Below are 18708 nucleotides of genomic sequence, written 5' to 3'. Positions count from 1 at the left end.
TTCTATTTTCCCCACATGGCCAGAACTCCCCTGTCAAACCACCATGTCTAATTTTGTGGAGCATATTTCTTCTATATTTATAGTATTTTATAAAGGCAGCTTTGTTTACCTGCTTATATTGGACTAGGTTTGGTGTCTTTGTTTCTAGACTCTTAAAGGGATATGAGCAAGTAGTCTAGGTCCAAATGTATGTGGTGTTAAAGAAATTTAAATAAACCTGATACCATAATTAAGATGAGCAAATTGTCTTTGTCTAATTTAAAGTCACTCACACGCAAGTTGGCTTGAATACTCCACTCATGGTAATTATTAGGTTCACTTTCTGTTTAGTAGATTTATAATTTGGCAAGTGATAGAGAATTGGCTAGAGTACTAACAGGATAGCTTAGGGGCTTTTATAGACTTAGAAAAAGCATATAATGAAGTGGAGAGAAGGATGCTTGTATCAGTGCTGAGGAAATATGGAATGTCTGATTTAATAACTATGGTGAATGCATTATATAGATCACCTACAACAATCACCTGAACATGGTTTTAGAATGAGAAGCACCTTTGAAGTGAAAGTTGGACTGCATCTGGGGCCAGCCCTCAGTCCTCTGCTGTTTGTTATATTGATGGACTATGTCAACAGGAAGATCCCAATAGGAAAAGGTGAGAGACTGCCATATGCAGATGACATAGCAATAATGGCTTCCTCAAAAGAAGTCCTAGAGGAAATAGTAAACCAGTGCTATGACCAGCTAAGTAGGCATGGGATGAAATGAGCATGACGACTGAGTGTGCCACAAGGAAATTGGATATATAGAGGTTAATGGAGTACAGCTAAACCAGGCTGACCAGTTTAAGTACCTTGGTGGCTGGGTTACAGAAGATGGCGAGCTTGAATGTGAGATATAGTCCAGACTGGGGAGTGCTGGAAGAGTGTGGAATAACATCTCAAGTGTTGTCTGACAAGCATATGCCACTGAGATAGAAAGCCCAACTGTGTAGAACAATGGTGCAAAAGCATTGGTGGTAAAGAGATAGCAGGTTCAATATCAGCAGGTGTTTGAGATGAGATGTCTTTGCTCTATAAAAGGAGTTACACAAAGAGACAGATTTCTAAATTGAAGTATTAGGATGGAAGTCAAAGTTCATGTTGTGGCTGATAAAATCCAGGAAGCATGACTTCACTGGTTTGGACACATACAGAGGATGAATGAAGAGATCCTGGTGAAAATAATGTAACAGCAGAGGGTGGTAGGAAAGAAACCCTGAGGAAGCAATGGATAGATTGCATTGAAGAATATGGTAAGCAGGTGGACCTTGGACAGATGAAGACATCAGATGCTTATACAATGACCCAGCCTCAGATGATGAGATAAGGGGAAGAAGTGAACAGAGAAGGAAAGAGGCAGGAGTAAATAAATCAGATAGAAAAACTAAGTGGTAAAGGGAGGGGGATAGAAATGACAGCAGGAAAGATGCAAGGAGAGTATGCATGTGCATTATGTAGGCCACCCTCTTTTGCCATCTACTTCAGGTGTCTGGGATCGTCTATCTATAATACATAACATATGTTTCCTGTTTAACTAGAAAAATATTTCTTGTTTTCTTTTTTAAGTGAATCACCCTCTGAAGGAAATGAGTTAAAATTATGCAGAAATAAGGTTCACAGACTCAACTAGTGTGCAACCTCCAATTCCATATTTCCTCCTTTCTACTGATAGTAAACTATATAGGCATCTAGCATCAAAGGCATCTCTGTGGCTTAACTTGGCTAGCTAAACCAAAGTATAGCAAACCAATGCATTGTGCCTGTAGAAAACTCCCACTAGCAAGGAAACTCAAACACAAATAGTAAAGCTGAAAAGGAAATAATCGTGAAAGTAATAGAAATGACCGTACCAGAGTCACCTTGGAGTTGTCTTCAAGGATACATATAAGCACTTTGTGCCCAATTCTCCCCTCACACCAGTTTTACAGGGTGAATTCCATTGACTTCAATGGGTTCACTCCAGTCTTACACTCCTGAGAGCAGAATTTGGGTCTTTCTGTTTGGATCAGAGCCTTGTGCAGGGGAGTTCCTTGAGGGCTGACAACATTCTTTTCCCAGAGGCGGCAGAGCAGTAGTCTCCACATCAGGAAGGTGTTGGCATATGCATCCACATAGTTACGGATTAATTATCCATGTGCCCATTTAAAAAACAAACACACACCAAACCTTCAGCGTAGGGTGGATGAAGCTCCTGCTGAGTGAGCACAGCTCCATAGCACACATGGATATGGGACCCTATTGTCCAGGTTCCCTCCATCCTGGCCCTCATGCAGTGGAGTTGTACTACTTCTGCTGGCCACTAGGCAGCCTGGGAGGTGAGGCCAGGATTTGCCCAATGGTGGAAAACTGTTGGGATTATGTGGTTCTGTACTGGTAATGAACACAAGAGTCATTAATAATGGCACAAAGCAATTCAAGGCACTCACACGATCTACTTTAGTGGCAAGATTACATTAATGAAACTGATCTTAAACATGGTTTTAAACTCTCCCCCCAGGATAATCAGTTTTAAGTATGATTTGCCTGATCATTGAAGGGGAAATGCTTTAGACTGGCAGATGCATGTTGCTTTACCATTTTCTAAACAGCTATGCCTGGCTAGGCAACAGTTATAAAACTACCGCAGCCAACAAACTGCTAGTGCTGTCCTCATTGTAGACAGGCCTTTAAAGAGAAGATGTAAAACAAAGTGAAAACAACCAGCAAACTGGTTAGATTACAGATTAAGTGCTCTTTAATAGTCAATTTGGTGATCAAATAATTCACCATGAAAGTGCCCCTTGAGGCCACTTATTATGAACTGTGATATGCAGATATCCGTTAAAACATGCTCACTGTACTAGTGGGATTTTGTGTCTCACCAATTTCAGTCCTAATCTAGCCAATGTGTGTGTGTTTCTTTGAGGCTTTCCAGGGTGATCAGAGTACTTTTGGGGCTTCTGGTAAGGATCCCTGTTTCATGATCCCATGAGCCTATCTGACTGATGTATGTTGGCCTTCAGTGGTACCTGTACATGTCACAGCAAAGTTAGAGAAAGGCACTAGAAAGTTTGCTCCAGTACAGGTAGCTGCTGTGTAGGTGTCCCCAAATGCCTCTATCATTACCTTGCAGTTCTGAGCCACACTTGAACAATAACTGGTGGACATGACAACCTTGTTGATACGTCTGTGTCAGCAATGTCTGTTTCAGACTGTTAAAGCATGTATTTCAGACCAAATGTACTTTGAACTTAGTTTCTGAGAAGACACCCAACTAACACCCTCCTCATTGTCCTCTTCACAGTAAAATATTTTAAATTGTGGGGGGGGGGGGGGGGAGGAGAGAGAGCTCAGTGGTTTGCACATTGGCCTCCTAAACCCAGGGTTGTGAGTTCAATACTTGAGGGGGCCACTTAGGGATCTGGGGCAAAAATCAGTATTGGTCCTGCTAGTGAAGGCAGGGAGCTGGACTCAGTGACTTGTCAGGGTCCCTTCCAGTTCTATCAGATAGGTATATCTCCACATATATTATATTATATTTATTTAATTGGGGCAGTGCTCTATGATAATAAAAGGAGGGCTGGTATGTTTAGTCCCTGTCTGAGAGGCTGGAGCTCTGATTACTGGGAAAGCTCAGCAACTTCACTGCTGTGGCAGATCTAGGTTAATCTAGAGCTGGGTGAATGCTGCTAAAAAGGATATTCTGGGACTGCTTATTTGGATTTTTTAATTAACCCATTTTGTATTCATGCCCCTTTGCCTTCACTTTCCATGAATATTCTAGCAAACATGCAGGAAACTTCATGGAAATAGCAAATATTAAGTGAGCAGTAAGTGATTATTGCACTATATTTATGGAGAGCATAGTTTTAATTTGTAATCATGAACATTAATTCATACTGCAAACCTAATTCTCGTTCAATCAGGGAAGAGAAACATACTATAAGATCTTGTATGTCTAATAAAAACAATGTGATTCTCTGAGGTGAGGTACTATGGTACAGTGGATAGAGCAGTATACCAGGAGGCAGGAGACCTGGGTTCTATTTCTGCCAATGAGCCTGGGCAAGTCACTTCCCCTCTCTGTGCTTCTGTTTCACCTCCCATGCTTTGTCTGTCTTCTCTATTTAGATTGTAAGCACTTTGGGGCGGGGACTCTTTCTCTCTGTTTGTACAGTGTCCAGAGCAGTGGGGCTATGGTCTTGGTGCAACTGTAAAACAAACGCATAATATTCTCACCACAAACTCATGAACAATCTGCAGACCAGGAATTATTTGGCCATAATGAATACATTTGAGAAAGCAGCAATCTGTTTGCGGGTAATTTTCAAAGAGAAGAGGAGGCAAAGTTAATTAAATCATTCATTATAATTTTTTTGCCCAGATCGCTCTCTTTCCCAAAATAGCCCATGTCCCAGCAGCCTTCCTCATTGCTGGGGTCCAACCTGACAAAAGCACCCCTATTTATTTCCTGACTCTGCATGATTCACAAGGAAAACATGGGCTAGATCTCAGGTGTTATAAATTGGCATAGGTCCATTAAAGTCCAACTGCCTCCTTTTAAAAACATAGAACCAGATCTTCAGGTCCTGTTAAACTGGTGTAAGTTCTTTAAAGTCAATGGAACTCAGCCAGTTTACAACAGCTGAGAATCTGGCCCCATGGTTTTAAGAATCAGGTGTATATTCAGTTCTTGGATGGCTTGATTGACACAGTGTGCCTTGCTAGCCACCATAGTGCTCTGTCCGACTCAATAAAGCATACTTTCTGGTTTAAATACCTGGTTTCATGTAGTGATCAATCTCCCTTCAGTTAAAGGCTCCTGAATCAGGATTTGATTTTGTGGGAGCAGAATTCCTTAAATCCACAAAATTGCTTGTGTGCAAATGCTGGTTAGAGCTGGGATTTCTGATAAAAGCAGTAAGCTACAAGACAGCTTGTGCACAATGTACAGATAGAAAATGATCACCGATCACCCTGAGTCATGTGCTGGTTGTTGGTAATGATGAGGAACTGTTCACAGATGACTTAGAGCTTGTTGTGTTCATAATTGTTTTTATAGCAACATTCTTGTTGTCATATAAACGTTAGAGCTGACTTGCAAGCACAAACAAATATTTATTTCATAGGCAGGAGCACCAAGAAAAAATTCAGCTGTAATGTAGATATAGAGAGAGACATAAACATTACAGTAGGTGGACAACATTACATAGAACAATTGGTTTGTTCACACTTCTCTGAATATTCCTTACTGATGACTATAGATTGTCCAGTTTGTTCATTTTTGTTACTTAATAAATAGCAGTAATGTGGATTCATGTTTTGATGCAAGACTCAGTAGAGTCCTGCTTAGAAATACACATTAATTGGATAGCAAAATACCCCAACACTTACACTCAACCCCATTTCCCTTAAACAAAGTCTGTGACATTTTTAGAAGCTACACATTCCCTACCTGTGATAAATAATCATTCTCTGGTTAGCCTAATTTTTGAGTTGAATGTTGGAATGCAGATCTAAATTTCCCTGATATGTGGGTGTGTTCAGATCCAGAGATTTGATTCAGCCCTGCGTGTTGTAAAGAAAGGCCCAGAAGTGAATTCTGGATATGAAGCTAACTTCTTCAAATTTCAGGAGCAAATTTGATTCAGGATTTTGGTTTGGCCAACTATACAGGAAAGAGCCATCTGTGAATTTCAGAGGTAGATCTAAATTCCACTAGATCTCAAGGTGTTTGGATTTAGAGTTATGATTCCACATTACTCATTACAGAGTAAAGGATGAATAGCTAAAAAACAGCCCTTCCCTATGGGACCTCACTTCCCATAAGCCTAATTCTGTAGCTGCTCTATACATGAAACTCCCACTGAAGATCACGCACAAGTCAGTTATAGAGTCAGGACACAAAGTTGCAATTAATACAAAACAAACATATGTGTTCGTAGGATGAAAAAAACATCTTTCCGTTCAAAATTCAACCTATCAAGTAACCCAGTCGTTCTACACTTTATTAGTTCAAAACAATGTTAATTTTTTTTTTTTACTCCAAGCAACATGGCTCAGGGTCAAACCGGATAACATATTGGGAAAATAGGAAAGAAACATCTCACTGACTGTGTCCATTTAACTGATTGCAGAAAGGCTTTTAAGCCCATTTGGGAAAATATGAAGTGTGAACAAAGCTTGACAATCGTATATAAACTTTTGAGCACCAACCAAATAAAACACATAGGGCTCCATTTACCACAAAAAGATACAGCTATTCCATAACTTTCCTCTTTTGCATACACTGCTGTTCAGGATGTAATTGTGTGGGTTTGGATGATGGCCTAAAAGTATTCATGTGTAAAAAAATTAATACCCTTCTGTTAAGGGTGACACCTATGAAAGGGTTAACTGTGTCAGTTACCAGTAGCTACTAGTTAACGTCTTGTTCTCCTAGTAGGATTAGCCAAGGCAAGTGTTTGGATGGTGTAATCTATTTAATATGTATCGTACATATCCAATATATATTGGTTTAGTATATTATTGTCACTTCCAGCCTACAAGGAGAGTTGTGTAGGAGAAGTTTCTCTGGAGTTGGATTGAATTGGTTCATTGTAATTTGGGGAAAAATGTCTCTCTCTTTATCTTTGCATCTTTCTGATCTCCTGTTCCTATATATTCAGTTAAAATGAGTTGAATTAATCTGATAATAAAATCAGTTATTGTTAGATATTTCTTACAAATTCTGGAACACTATTACTCCAAACATGGGAGTAAAATAAACTAAACACTTAATTCATTAGCACATACCATTTTGCTGTGATTCCTACAGCTGGAAAAACAATGGTGGTAATAATATAGAAAAAGCAGCAGGATCCTCTAACAATACCCCTTGACCTCATCATCATTCCTCCTTCCCCACGTGTTATCTGCGGTCCACCATGGTATGTCGTTTTAGGACCACTATATAGCTGGATCTTGAGAACACACAGCAATGGACTGCAGGTAGAACTGGTAATGTAATTCCCTAATGAAAACACCAGTCAGTGTAGACTGTTGCAGCCTCTGATGGACTTTACCCCTTCCCCTGGCTGCTATTAAACCATCTCTCTGATTCAGGAAGAGCCAATGATTTGCTGTTGGGCCAATGTCATATACTATATAAAAAATAAATCTTGGCATGGTACCGCTGGACACTGAGGGCTTTACCGCCCTTGTCCCCTTCTCCACCTCACCTTGCAAATGACTGAGGTTGAACACAGGGCTGGGAATTGTGTTGGTTTCTGCATCTTTCTGGGACATGGCAAATTATACTTCTGCAGTGCTAGTTGAGGGGAAAAGTCATGGAAGTGGCTCCTTTTTACTGATTTCTATGGAGTGTAATCTGTGGGAGATTGTGCATTTTTTCATTGGAATAGAGCCCTTCAGATTTCTTTCACAAACTATATGAAGTTATAAAATTATTCTTTTTTTGCACAAAGCTAACCTAACTTTTCTGAAAGGAGATTGTGCACAAGACATGTACATCCTACTCTAGTTCACAACCACTCATTGCTCTTGGTAGCTTGAAGAAAAGTAACAAATGTTTTAGATAACACTACATCTTAGTTTATTTGGAAACACATTTATCTCTACTTTGCTGTAGAGTTTCATCATTTTCAGTGGGGTTTTGGGACTGAAAAATCCTGCACAAAATGTAACCTAGTGTAGCTGTAGGGAGCAATTGTCCCTAGACAGATATACTTGATGTTTTAACATGTCTTTTCTCTCTTGAACTTCTATGATTTTCTGATGCGTTGGTATTTAACTTGATACAAATGGTAATAAATGGCCATGGTTTTCAGAAGTGACTAATGATTTTGGGTGCCCAACTTGGCACATCTTAAGCAACATGATTTTCAGAAATTACCAACCAACCAGGCTCTGTTAAATGTCTCAAGTTGGGGCCCCCCAAAACTGAGGCATCTAAAATCATTAATCGCTTTTGAAAATTTCAGCTAAGTATCTTTTAAAAAGCTGTAGTCATGGAAGAAAGTATGTTTCCAAGATATTGTGCGATGGGTTTTAGCCACATGACTCTTACTAACTTTGAGGAGCTAAATGGCTATGAACCCTCACTTGAAATATATACTGTATGAGTCCAGTTTTCAAAGAAAATGGGTGGTATTTGCACAAGCATCCAAGCCTAAATCTGCTTGGATTGGAGTCCAAAGGTGAAATCTCCACTGATTTCAGGGGGAGCAGATTTTTCACAGCTTAACTCTAACTATGCACCATCTAGTAATTCATTGCAAGACTTGTGGCCCTCAGGATCCTTGATTCTACTTCTAAATGAGCCACTGATTAACACTGGACAAGTCACTCAACTTCTATGCCTTACTCAACCCACGTGATAAAAAAGTAGATAAAACTAAGACTTCACTGATAAACCACACCTTCCAACTGATCTGATTTGTAAATTCTGAAAATGAAAGGATCACTTTCATTACTGATACTTTAGTTCTGTTCCCTCAAGACACAAATTGCAAATGCCTGATTACAACCATGTTCATAGATGCTTAGCTCTCTTCACTGTGCTTGTTCTTTTTAATTTAATTGTGATAAAGTGTTTTACTGCCACTACTGTGGAGATGTACCCCAATCACGAATGCCCAATCGCACAAAGGTCTGTCTTGGGGCTCTCTTTTAATTGAATTTGCTGTCCAGGCCTACCTCCCATCTGGAAAATCCTGCTGATTTCTCCCCATCCCTCAAGAGAATCTGACCTTCCTAGAATCCCCAGCAATCTCTCCTATCTTGACCAAGGACAGTCATCTACTAGAAAGTCTAAATACTCCTACTAACACCCCCCCATCCCGCATCTCCAAGTCATCTCTCTCCCTCTATCAGTTGCAGCCTTGTGATTAGCATATTATTCAGGACACCCAGCTTTCCTGATTCACCAGTATACACAAAGAGGTGTATGAAATAGCTGATTCCTCTCTCAGACCTTAAATTTGACACTTCTTGAGCAAGTCCCACTCCTAACATTACTTACCTTCTTCCTCACCCCTGTTAATAATATATATAATATACTATAACCATCCCATATTTCTGTTAAGACACTGCACATGATAGAGAATGAGGGACTGGTCCAAAGCAATGAGAAGGTATCAGAAACTTCAGGGGGGTTATTTGATTGTCCACAGTCTGACTGGTTTTTTTTCATATGCATTTTCTTTAAAGTTTATTCAGATTATAAACAATTCTCTGCTTTGATGCACATTTTGTACTGACCCTGCAACCAACCTGACTCAAATCTGGATACACCAAATTCTGACAGCTCCAGAGGTGAATTTGAAGGTATATGTCAGCACAGATGCACATCCATATAGTATTTTGATTAAAATATTTAAAGTGCTGCTGGTGTCTCGCGGAAAACTTTAATATTTTTTCCTCCCTTATTTCTGATCCCTAAGGTACATTTTGAAGTAACATATGTTCTTTGTTTCTTAGGCCTGCTCCTCTTTAGTCTTCTTGTAGTATGGTTCTTGAAAAGAGTCTGTGACAGTGAAACAGGTTTGTTTGGAGATGTAAATGCTACATATTGGACCAATACAGCTCAGGCAGTTTGGTTTTTATACTATTTTGATTGTTTAGATCTCTGAATCTGAACTAGACACTGCTTCAGCTCTTTCAGAAATGTTTAACATCTACCTTTAGTTACGTAACTCACTGATATTTTGATTGGCTTCCCCTGCTGTAACTATTATTTCCTGTGGGTTTATATGTAATGTTTTGCTTATCCAGTATTAAGAAACGGTTGTTCAGCTTGAAAAACTTTTTTCTTTTAGGAACATTCCATTATCTTTTTTAAACCCCAATGTTTTCACATCAGAACATCTTCATTTAACTACTTACACCCATCACAACATACACCTATAATATGGTATACTAGTCACACAGATGCACCATCTTACTGACAGCTAGTAAAGGGACAACTATATTTTACACGTGTTCATCTGCATACCAATAGAAACGTGAAACATCAATGTATCAGACCTAATTGTTTTTCCCTTAGTTTTGAAACCACTGTTTTATGTATTGCTATCTTTTTAGTACCCAAAACTTCACCTTTTATGTTTATTATTTTTAATCTTGAAGACAGAATTTGGGGATGTATTGTCTTTTTATAATACTTGGCAGCTAATGTTTCTCATGGCCGTTAAGAATCTGATTAATAGCCCTTTTCAGCACCCTGCTTCATAAGTTAAATGATCCTGCTGCCGTCATGTTTTTCTCCCCTTGTGGACAGCAACCTATTGAGCTTGTGATACATAATCTCATAGTGCATTTAGTTGTGGTTTTAATAGTTGACTGCACTCTCACTATTATTGCATCTCTGCAAGGCGGAGGGCTTGCAAGCAAATAAACGATGCAATGTTTGAATTTACACCAAAAACCATAGCTGTGCCTGCTAAGAATTTAGCAGAAACCAATTTCCAAATGGACAGGTAATCTCCATTTGAATTAGGTTGTTTAAAAGCCACATAGGACATTTGACCACAGGGTCACTGAAATGCCATAATAAAATACAAGCCAATGAGCAGGATCTTTGTTGTTCTTATCTGTTCCCTGTGAAGAACTGGAAATGAAACTACACAGCAAAGTAGTCCAATGTTGTACTAGTTCAATAAATATTTTGTATGCAACACCAGTTGTACTAAATTTGCTTCATCTATTGGTTGCACTATATACAGTATCGCTACCCTAAGGTTTCATTCTGAAAAATAGCCAAGGCAGGACATTTTTATATTCAGACCTTGGCATGTGTTTGAATGAAATTTGCCAAGGGAAAAAAGGTGTATAACAAATCCTACCAAGTGCTGAATTTTTAAAACCGCTGTTTTAAACATTATTTGGTAAAATATACACTTTTCTAATTCACTTTTGCCACAGAGTTGTATTTGTCTTTTCAGCTATTTTTACCTATCTGTTCTGGTCATTGGACAGCTGCTATATATATATTCCTTTATTTTAAGCATGCGCATTGAGTGATCCATGCAACAGTGAAGGATTCACCATTGGTACATTCAGTACATTACTGTAATGTTTACAGTATTTCTTGATTCAACTATCAGGATGCTTTAAAATCCTTTCCCCCTACTGTTTTAGCCAATGAAAACATTTGAAAAAAAGACAGAATTGGTAGAGAGACTGGAGCTACATGATGTTGCATTGCGTGGCCCCACAACAATCTTTAATAATAGCTATTCCTGCTTTGGCGACGGTGGGCTTGCTTGGAGGAGGTTCTGCCTTCTTTTCTGCTGGGGTACCTGTGACATTCAGAACAGGACACCATTAAAATCTAGAGTTAGACCAAACTATTTCCTTCTGCTTTCATCACAGAGTATCCTGCAGTATCACACAGGCCTACCTTCTAGACCGAGTTTATTTTACATTCTTTGAACAATGTTCTTAGTGATGTTGAAAGATACCAGCCTATGTGATGACTGATCCCACCAAAGGAACAGAAGGCTTGCCCACTCAGGTGAGAGAGGGGCTGCAGAATCCAGACATCAAACTGAAAATGGGGGATTTAGGTGTAAATCATACGGTTAAAATGAGGGAACAAGAAAGGAGAAACCAAGTAGGGAACCCCGGACAACACCCACTACTCTGAGAAGGAGCCCAAGGAATCGGTGGATACTATCTGGCAGCCCTGGAAACTGAAGTGTTCTGTTACAGTAGGGTAATGAGTGGGCACTTCAGTCTCCAGGGCCCCCAGATAGTATCCACCGATTCCTTGGACTCCTTCTCAGATTTCTACTTTCCTCAATGGCTCTACTTTGTAAGATTCCAGGGTGCCATATATCAGATGCTCACAATAGCTTGCTTGTCAGCCTGGATTGTTCTCTGCTGAATAAAAATGTTGCTGGCACTGACATTGGTCAATGTTATCCTCAATATCTCCCAATGTGTATAATAAGCCAGGATGCTGAAAAGGGATAAATCTTTGGGCTAGTGGGAGAGTCTGTGGATTTGGAATGTTCATATCCAGCTGTCATAAACATACAGCTACGGGTAGCATAAAACCCCTCCTTTACCTGTAAAGGGTAAAGAAGCTCAAATAACCTGGTTGGCACCTGATCAAAAGGGGAGAAGATACTTTCAAATCTGTGGGGGAAGGTTTTTGTTTTGTGCTCTCTTTGTGTGTTCTCTCTGGGACAGCGAGGAACCAGGGCAGGGAAAATACATCTCCTAAAGCCATACCTGAACTAAGCATCTAAGATTAGAAATTGTAAGTAAGGAAGGAAATACATTAGATTATCTTTTGGTTTAGCTTGTGAATTTCCCTAGGCTAAGAGGGAGCTTTATTCCTGTTTTTTGTTTGTTTGGTTGTTTTTTTTGGTAACTTTAAAGTTTTGCCTAGAGGGGAATCCTCTGTGTTTTGAATCTGATTATCCTGTAAAATTACCTTCCATCTGGATTTTAGAGGTGCTGCTTTTACTTTTTCTTTATAATAAAGTTCTGCTTTTAAGAACCTCATTGGTTTTTAGTGTTCTAAAAACCCAAGGGGCTGGTCTGTGCTCACCTTGTTTGTTCTCAAGCCTCCCCAGGAAAGGGGGTGAAGAGCTTGGGGGGATAGTTTGGGGAAACAGGAACTCCAAGTGGTCCTTTTCCTAAATCTTTGTCTAACTCACTTGGTGGTGGCAGCGATACCGTTCCAAGGACAAGGAAGAATTTGTGCCTTGGGGAAGTTTTTAACCTAATCTAGTAGAGATGAGCTTAGGGGGTCTTTCATGTGGGTCCCCACATCTGTACCTTAGAGTTCTGAGTGGGGAGAGAACCCTGACAACAGCACTTTCCCTTTGTTGGACTCAGGAAGAACATCAGTGGCTGGCACTTGATTGATTGAAACTATGGTACATTTTAAAATAGCCAGACTTCTCAGTAATTAAATGTCTCCTACATATCTTCCTTATGTGGTTTCAGAAGGTAATGATGGTGCCCAATTTATATGGTTTTGTCAGACACTCAGAACCTTCATGCTTTACTCCAGTTCCTCTTTACATACTATTCAATTACATGCACTAGGCTTAGTGTAAAGCCCGGGAAGACTTCTCTGATAGCAGTCCCTTCTTGGGTTGTTACAAAGTCCTGTCTAGAGATCTAGAGCATATTACACCCATATCCCTAGTACATATGGTATTATAGTGTATAAGACTTTCAAGATACCTTCCAACCTGCGTAGTTCCTGTCTTGATAGACAAAAGGGTGGGTCTTTCAATTGTGTTAGCTCATGCAAGCTGGCTTTATCTGACTGAAAAGCCCAGTTAAACATCATTAACATATAGACTAACTGTCACTATCACATAGGAAGTCGTGCTAGCAGTAGTTAAAACTCTAGACTCCTCATAGGCGGAAACGCAGCCCGATAAAATGGTTTCAAGCACATTAATCTGCATTTTAACAGGATTTTTTAAAATCCTGTTAAGCTCAGTTGATTGAACTAACATGATTGAAAAACACATTCTTTTTACTATCAAGAGAGGTGCCACCTAGCACATATGGATTTAATGTTGATGAGAATTAGAAATCCAAGTTCACTAGGTGATTTTCAAAATCTCAGCCGAAATGGCTAGAAACAGAAGTTGGCATTTCATGTTTTGGGGGGGAATTTTATATTTTTATATTAGTTCATTTTGGTCTAAGCTGTTTTGGGAAAATTTTCAGACACACAATTGGGAGCAAAAGCCCACCTCTCATTGACTTTCAGTGGGAGTTGGGTGTCTAGCTGCCCGCTGTGCCTTTGAAAATCTATCCCCTTCCTTGCCAGAGTTTTTCAAAGACTTTTTTCTTTCCCATTTGTTTTTAAATGTTAAACTCACTGGCAGGTGATCGTGTTACTTTGTCTAAGGGTTTTAATTTGATCCGCAGGAATTCAGCCATCTCCTTGTCTTCCTCTTGCTCTCTGTTGGTGCAAAAAGAGAAAGGGGAAAAAAAGTTGTAGAAGAAAAAGCAGCAATTTCTACATAACTAAGAGAAACAGTGACTTGTGTAAAGGCAAGATCCATAAGAATCTTATTAATAGCAATAATACTTCTTGGCTCTTATTTAGCACTTTTCATCTAAAGATCTCAAAGCTCATTAGAAACTTAATGAATTGAGAGAGAAATCCTGGCCCTATTGAAGTCAGTGGCAAAACTCTCATTGACTTCAATGGGACTGGGGTTTCATTCTAATGCTCACTGCTTAATCCTGAGAGACAGGCAAATATTAGCCCCACTATGCCCCTCATTCAACAAAGCACTTAAGTAAAGCACATGCTTTGGTGAATCAGGGCCTATACCAGTAGGAAAACCAAGGCACAGAGAAGTTAAATGGCTTGAAAAGGTCACACAGCGAATCAATGTCCAAACTAAAAACCAAACCCAATTGTCTGTAATTCCAATTCCCACCTTCTAACCCAGGGGAGGGCAAACTACGGCCCGTGGGCCGGATCCAGCCCATCAGGGCTTTAAATCTGGCCCACAGGATTGCCAGCCCCATGGCGCAGTGGCGCTAAGGCAGGCTCCCTGCCTGCCCTGGTCCTGCACCACTCCCAGAAGCAGCTGGCACTATGCCCCTGTGGCCCCTGGGGGAGGGGAGGGCAGAGGGACCTGTGGGCTGCCCCCGCCTGCAGGTACTACCGCCTGCAGCTCTCATTGGCCGGGAACGGGGAACCGTGGCCAATTGGAGCTTTGGGGGTGGTACCCGCAGGTGAGGGCAACGCGCGGCTGAGCTGCCTGCTCCACCCCACCCCCAGGAGCCACTGCCGGACATGCTGGCCGCTTCCAGGTGTTGAGCGGGGCCAGGGCAGGCCGGGAGCCTGCCTTAGCCCCCCTGCATGCTGCTGCCATCCTGGAGCTGCTCGAGGTAAGCAGTGCCAGACCGGAGCCCGCACCCTGAATCGTTCCTGCACCCCAGCCTCCTACCCTGAGCCCCCTAACTTCCTGCCCTGAGCCCCCTGCTGCACCCTGCACCCCTCCTGCACCCCAACTCCCAGCCCTGAGCCCCCTGCCACACCCCACACCCCTCCTGCACCCCAACCCCCTGCTGAGCCCCCTCCTGCACCCCTTGCCCTGAGCCCCTTCCTGCACTCCGCACTCCCTCCTGCACCCCAACCCCCTGCCCCAGCCCTACATTCATGGCCCTGCATACAATTTTTACCCACCCAGATGTCTCCCTCTGGCCAAAAAGTTTGCCCACCCCTGTTCTAACCACTAAACTAGGCTCCTTCTAGAAAAAATAGCAAAGGAACATTATGGTGTGTTATAATGCTCTCTACGTTTAAAAACCTGTCTAAGTGAAGATTTTGATTTTATTGTCTCATGCTACGAGAACTCTCATTGAAGTCAACTAGTGTTGTGGTTGTGTGAGGATGGCAGGATCAGGCCTTAAGGAAATTAACATCACTTTGCTAGCCTTTAGCATTCATGGAATTTTCATTATTATTCCATTTTTTCAATATTAAAGTGCATATTGATTAAGAAGTATTTCAGTTTAGTGTAGAAAAATCAGATTTATTAAAGTAAAAGTACCAATAAATGTTGCACGTGAGCAATAGCACTAATGCATTTCCAATTGTATTGAGTGTATTTTCAGTCGTCTAGTAGAATGGCTTTTTTGAGGCCTTTATATTCTCTGGCTACAGATGATGCTTCATACACAGAACTAAGGGCTTATCTGCACTTGAAATGCTACAGTGGCACAGCTGCAGCCAGGGCCGGCTCCAGGCACCAGCCCACCAAGCTTGTGCTTGGGGCGGCACCTGGAGGGGGGCGGCGTGGTGCTCCGGCTCCGGCCGCCGGGGAGAGCGGAGCCGCGGCGGGCTCTCCGCCCGGCGCTCTGGCTGCCACTCCGCCCTCCCCCCGGCGCTCTGGCCGCCAGGGAGAGCGGAGCCGCGGCGGGCTCGCCACCCTCCCTCCGGCGCTCTGGCCGCCGGGGAGAGCGGAGCCGCGGCGGGCTCGCCGCCCTCCCTCCGGCGCTCTGGTTGCCGGGGAGAGCGGAGCCGCGGCGGGCTCGCCGCCCTCCCTCCGGCGCTCTGGTTGCCGGGGAGAGCGGAGCCGCGGCGGGCTCGCCGCCCTCCCTCCGGCACTCTGGCCGCCGGGGAGAGCGGAGCCCCGGCCGGCTCGCCGCCCTACCTCCGGCACTCTGGCCGCTGGGGAGAGCGGAGCCCCGGCCAGCTCGCTGCCCTCCCCCCGGTGCTCTGGCCGCCGGGGAGAGCGGAGCCTCGGCCAGCTCGCCGCCCTCTTCCCCGCGCTCTGGCCGCCGGGGAGAGCGGAGCCCCGGCCAGGCTCTCCGCCCTCCTCCCGGGGCTCCGGCCGGCAGCGGAGCCACGGCAGGCTCACTGCCCTCCCCCTGGCACTCTGGCCAGTCGGGGAGAGCGGCCTGCGGCCGGGCTCGGTGCCCTCCCCGCCGCGCTGGGCGGGGGGGCGGCGGGAGGCTTTTTTGCCTGGGGCTGCAAAAAAGCCAGAGCCGGCCCTGGCTGCAGCTGCACTGCCATTGCGCTTCAGAGAAGACACTATCTAGACTGACAGGAGGGGCTCTCCAGTCGACATCGGTAATCCACCTCCCTGAGAGGTGGTAGCTAGGTTGACAGAAGAATTCTTCTGTCGACTTAGCACTGTCTACACTAGAGGTTGGGTCGGCTTAACTATGTCACTTGGAGGTATGGATTTTTCATACCCTGAGCAACGTAGCTTTTCAGCTTAGACCAGGCCTAGGAGTCAGGGTTCTATTCTCAGCTCAGCTGCTGATCTCCTGCTTGATTTTGGGCAAATCTTTTCACCTCTCTTTTCCTTCCCACCCTTTGCCTGTCTGAGCTACTTAGACTTTAAGCTCCTTGGGACTCAAACTGTCATTACCATGTTTATAACACCTCAATTTTGGTTGGAGCATCTATGTGTTACAGTAATACAAATAATTAATAATAATAACATGAGCATTATGTATGTGCAAAGACCAGTTTATACATGTATGAAAACCATTTCTTGTTAGAATTCTCTTTCAAGTTTACTTCCCCTATCTAAGGCCAGGTCTACACTCAAAAGTTAAATCAACCCAGCTACGTCACCCAGGGGTGTGAAAAACCCACACCTCTGAGCGACATAGTTAAGTCAACCTATCCCTCAGTGTAGACAGCGCTAGGTGGATGGAAGAACTCTTCTGCTTCTGCCTCTCAGGAAGGTGAATTAACTACAGTGATGGGAGAACTCCTCCCATCACAGGAGGGAGTGGCTCCACTGAAATGCTACATGGCATAGCTACAGCACTGCAGCTGTACTGCTGTAGTGTTTCAAGAGTAGACTAGCCCTAAGTCCCTGTCTACATTACAGCAGCACAGCTACAGCACTGCAGCTGGGCCACTCCAGCGACATAGTGTAGACATTTTTTACATTGATGGAAAAGGTTTTTCCTTCCACCTCTCTGAGCTGGTCTGCACTAGAAAGTTAGCTTGACCAACATCACTTAGGGTGTGAAAAATTCACACTCATGAGATATGTAGTTAAGCTGATCTAAGCCCCAGTATAGGCAGCACTAGGTCAATGAAAGAATTCTTCCATCAACCTAGCTACTGCCTCTCAGAGAAGTGGGTTTACTTCAGTGACAGAAGAACCTCTTCCATCGCTGTAGTAGGTGGTGTCTGTTCTACAGAATTACAGTGATGCAGTTGTAGCACCAGAGCTATGCTGCTGTAGTGTTTCTACTGTGGGAATATAACCTGAGAAGCAGTAGTTAGGGCGACGGAAGAATTCTTCTGCTCACCTACCTGTGTCTACACCAGGAGTTGGGTCAACATAACTGCGGTGTTCAAGGTGCACACTTTTTCTGAGCTCTGAGCAACATAGCTAGGCCAATCTAATTTTTAGTGTAGACCAGCCTGAGTGGGTCTAGCCCAGCTCTTTTCATAACAGTAAAGGGCTCAGATATTTTCTTGTAATAAATTCAAAGGAACATAAATCCTCTGTAGCCATGAGCAGAAGATTAAGTAAAATTATGGAATAGGGAGAGAAAAAGACATAGTGATTCAGTTTGAATGCATTTCATGTGGTCCCAGAGAGAGGCTTTTAGCCTTATGTAATGTTTGAAGACACCAAAGTCAATAGAAATTTTGTCACTACAATGAGAATAGTATCAGGTACTCTATTCGGCCTGCCAAGTCTCTGAAATAAATTCAGGCACTTTCAATCCTTACCTTAATCTCTCCACCTCTGCATCATCTACAAGAAAATCTCTTTTTTGCACCAGTTTATGGATCTTCTGAATCAATTCGTCCTCTCTTTGTTTCTGCATTTTTGTTTTTTCTTTTTCTGATCAGAAACAGAAAGAATAAGACAAGGGTTAGGTACTCAGATTTCTAACAACATTTGACCAATGAAAGTCAATGGCCTTTGTCCAGATTTACAGTAGGTGAGAGCAGGGCATGATCCAGGGTGATACTTTTCCAGGCCATAATATTTGAGACATTTTATTATTTGGTAAACATTCTTCCCTGCTTCTCCTGAAACCACAAGGCAACAATCCACTCTTTACAGAAAGGGTCAGGAGTGAATGGATATAGTGAGAGAGGGAAACATTTTTTTCAGTGCAAATATATAAGGTTAATCAGTAAATTGTGTTCTTGTGTTCATTTGAGATAATTATTGGCAAGTCCTAAAGACCAGCCAGTCCATAAGCCAGGA

At 42.6% G+C, this 18708-nt stretch overlaps 2 protein-coding genes across 3 annotated transcripts in view; one reads left to right on the top strand and one right to left on the bottom strand.

Moving 5' to 3' along the window:
- LOC135973815 (uncharacterized) overlaps positions 1-18708 on the top strand; it is a 1510190-nt gene that overhangs the window by 686835 nt on the left and 804647 nt on the right. The window lies entirely within an intron of this gene.
- BMERB1 (bMERB domain containing 1) overlaps positions 6023-18708 on the bottom strand; it is a 121220-nt gene continuing 108534 nt past the window's right edge. Inside the window, exons 4-6 of one of the 2 annotated variants that reach the window (XM_005307571.5) lie at positions 18222-18336; positions 13873-13955; positions 6023-11316 (exon numbers count right to left, since the gene is read on the bottom strand). In XM_005307571.5, the coding sequence (XP_005307628.1) occupies positions 11204-11316; positions 13873-13955; positions 18222-18336 (311 nt within the window). In that variant the 3' untranslated portion in view covers positions 6023-11203. The remainder of the gene's footprint in view (positions 11317-13872; positions 13956-18221; positions 18337-18708) is intronic. The other variant, XM_065559959.1, reaches the window with a different exon arrangement.

The sequence above is a fragment of the Chrysemys picta genome, chromosome 10 (genome assembly GCF_011386835.1).
Source record: "Chrysemys picta bellii isolate R12L10 chromosome 10, ASM1138683v2, whole genome shotgun sequence".
NCBI classification, from domain to species: Eukaryota; Metazoa; Chordata; order Testudines; family Emydidae; genus Chrysemys; species Chrysemys picta.
The sequence above is the reverse complement of the archived record's forward strand: the minus strand, read 5'-3'. Positions and strand labels throughout refer to the sequence as shown.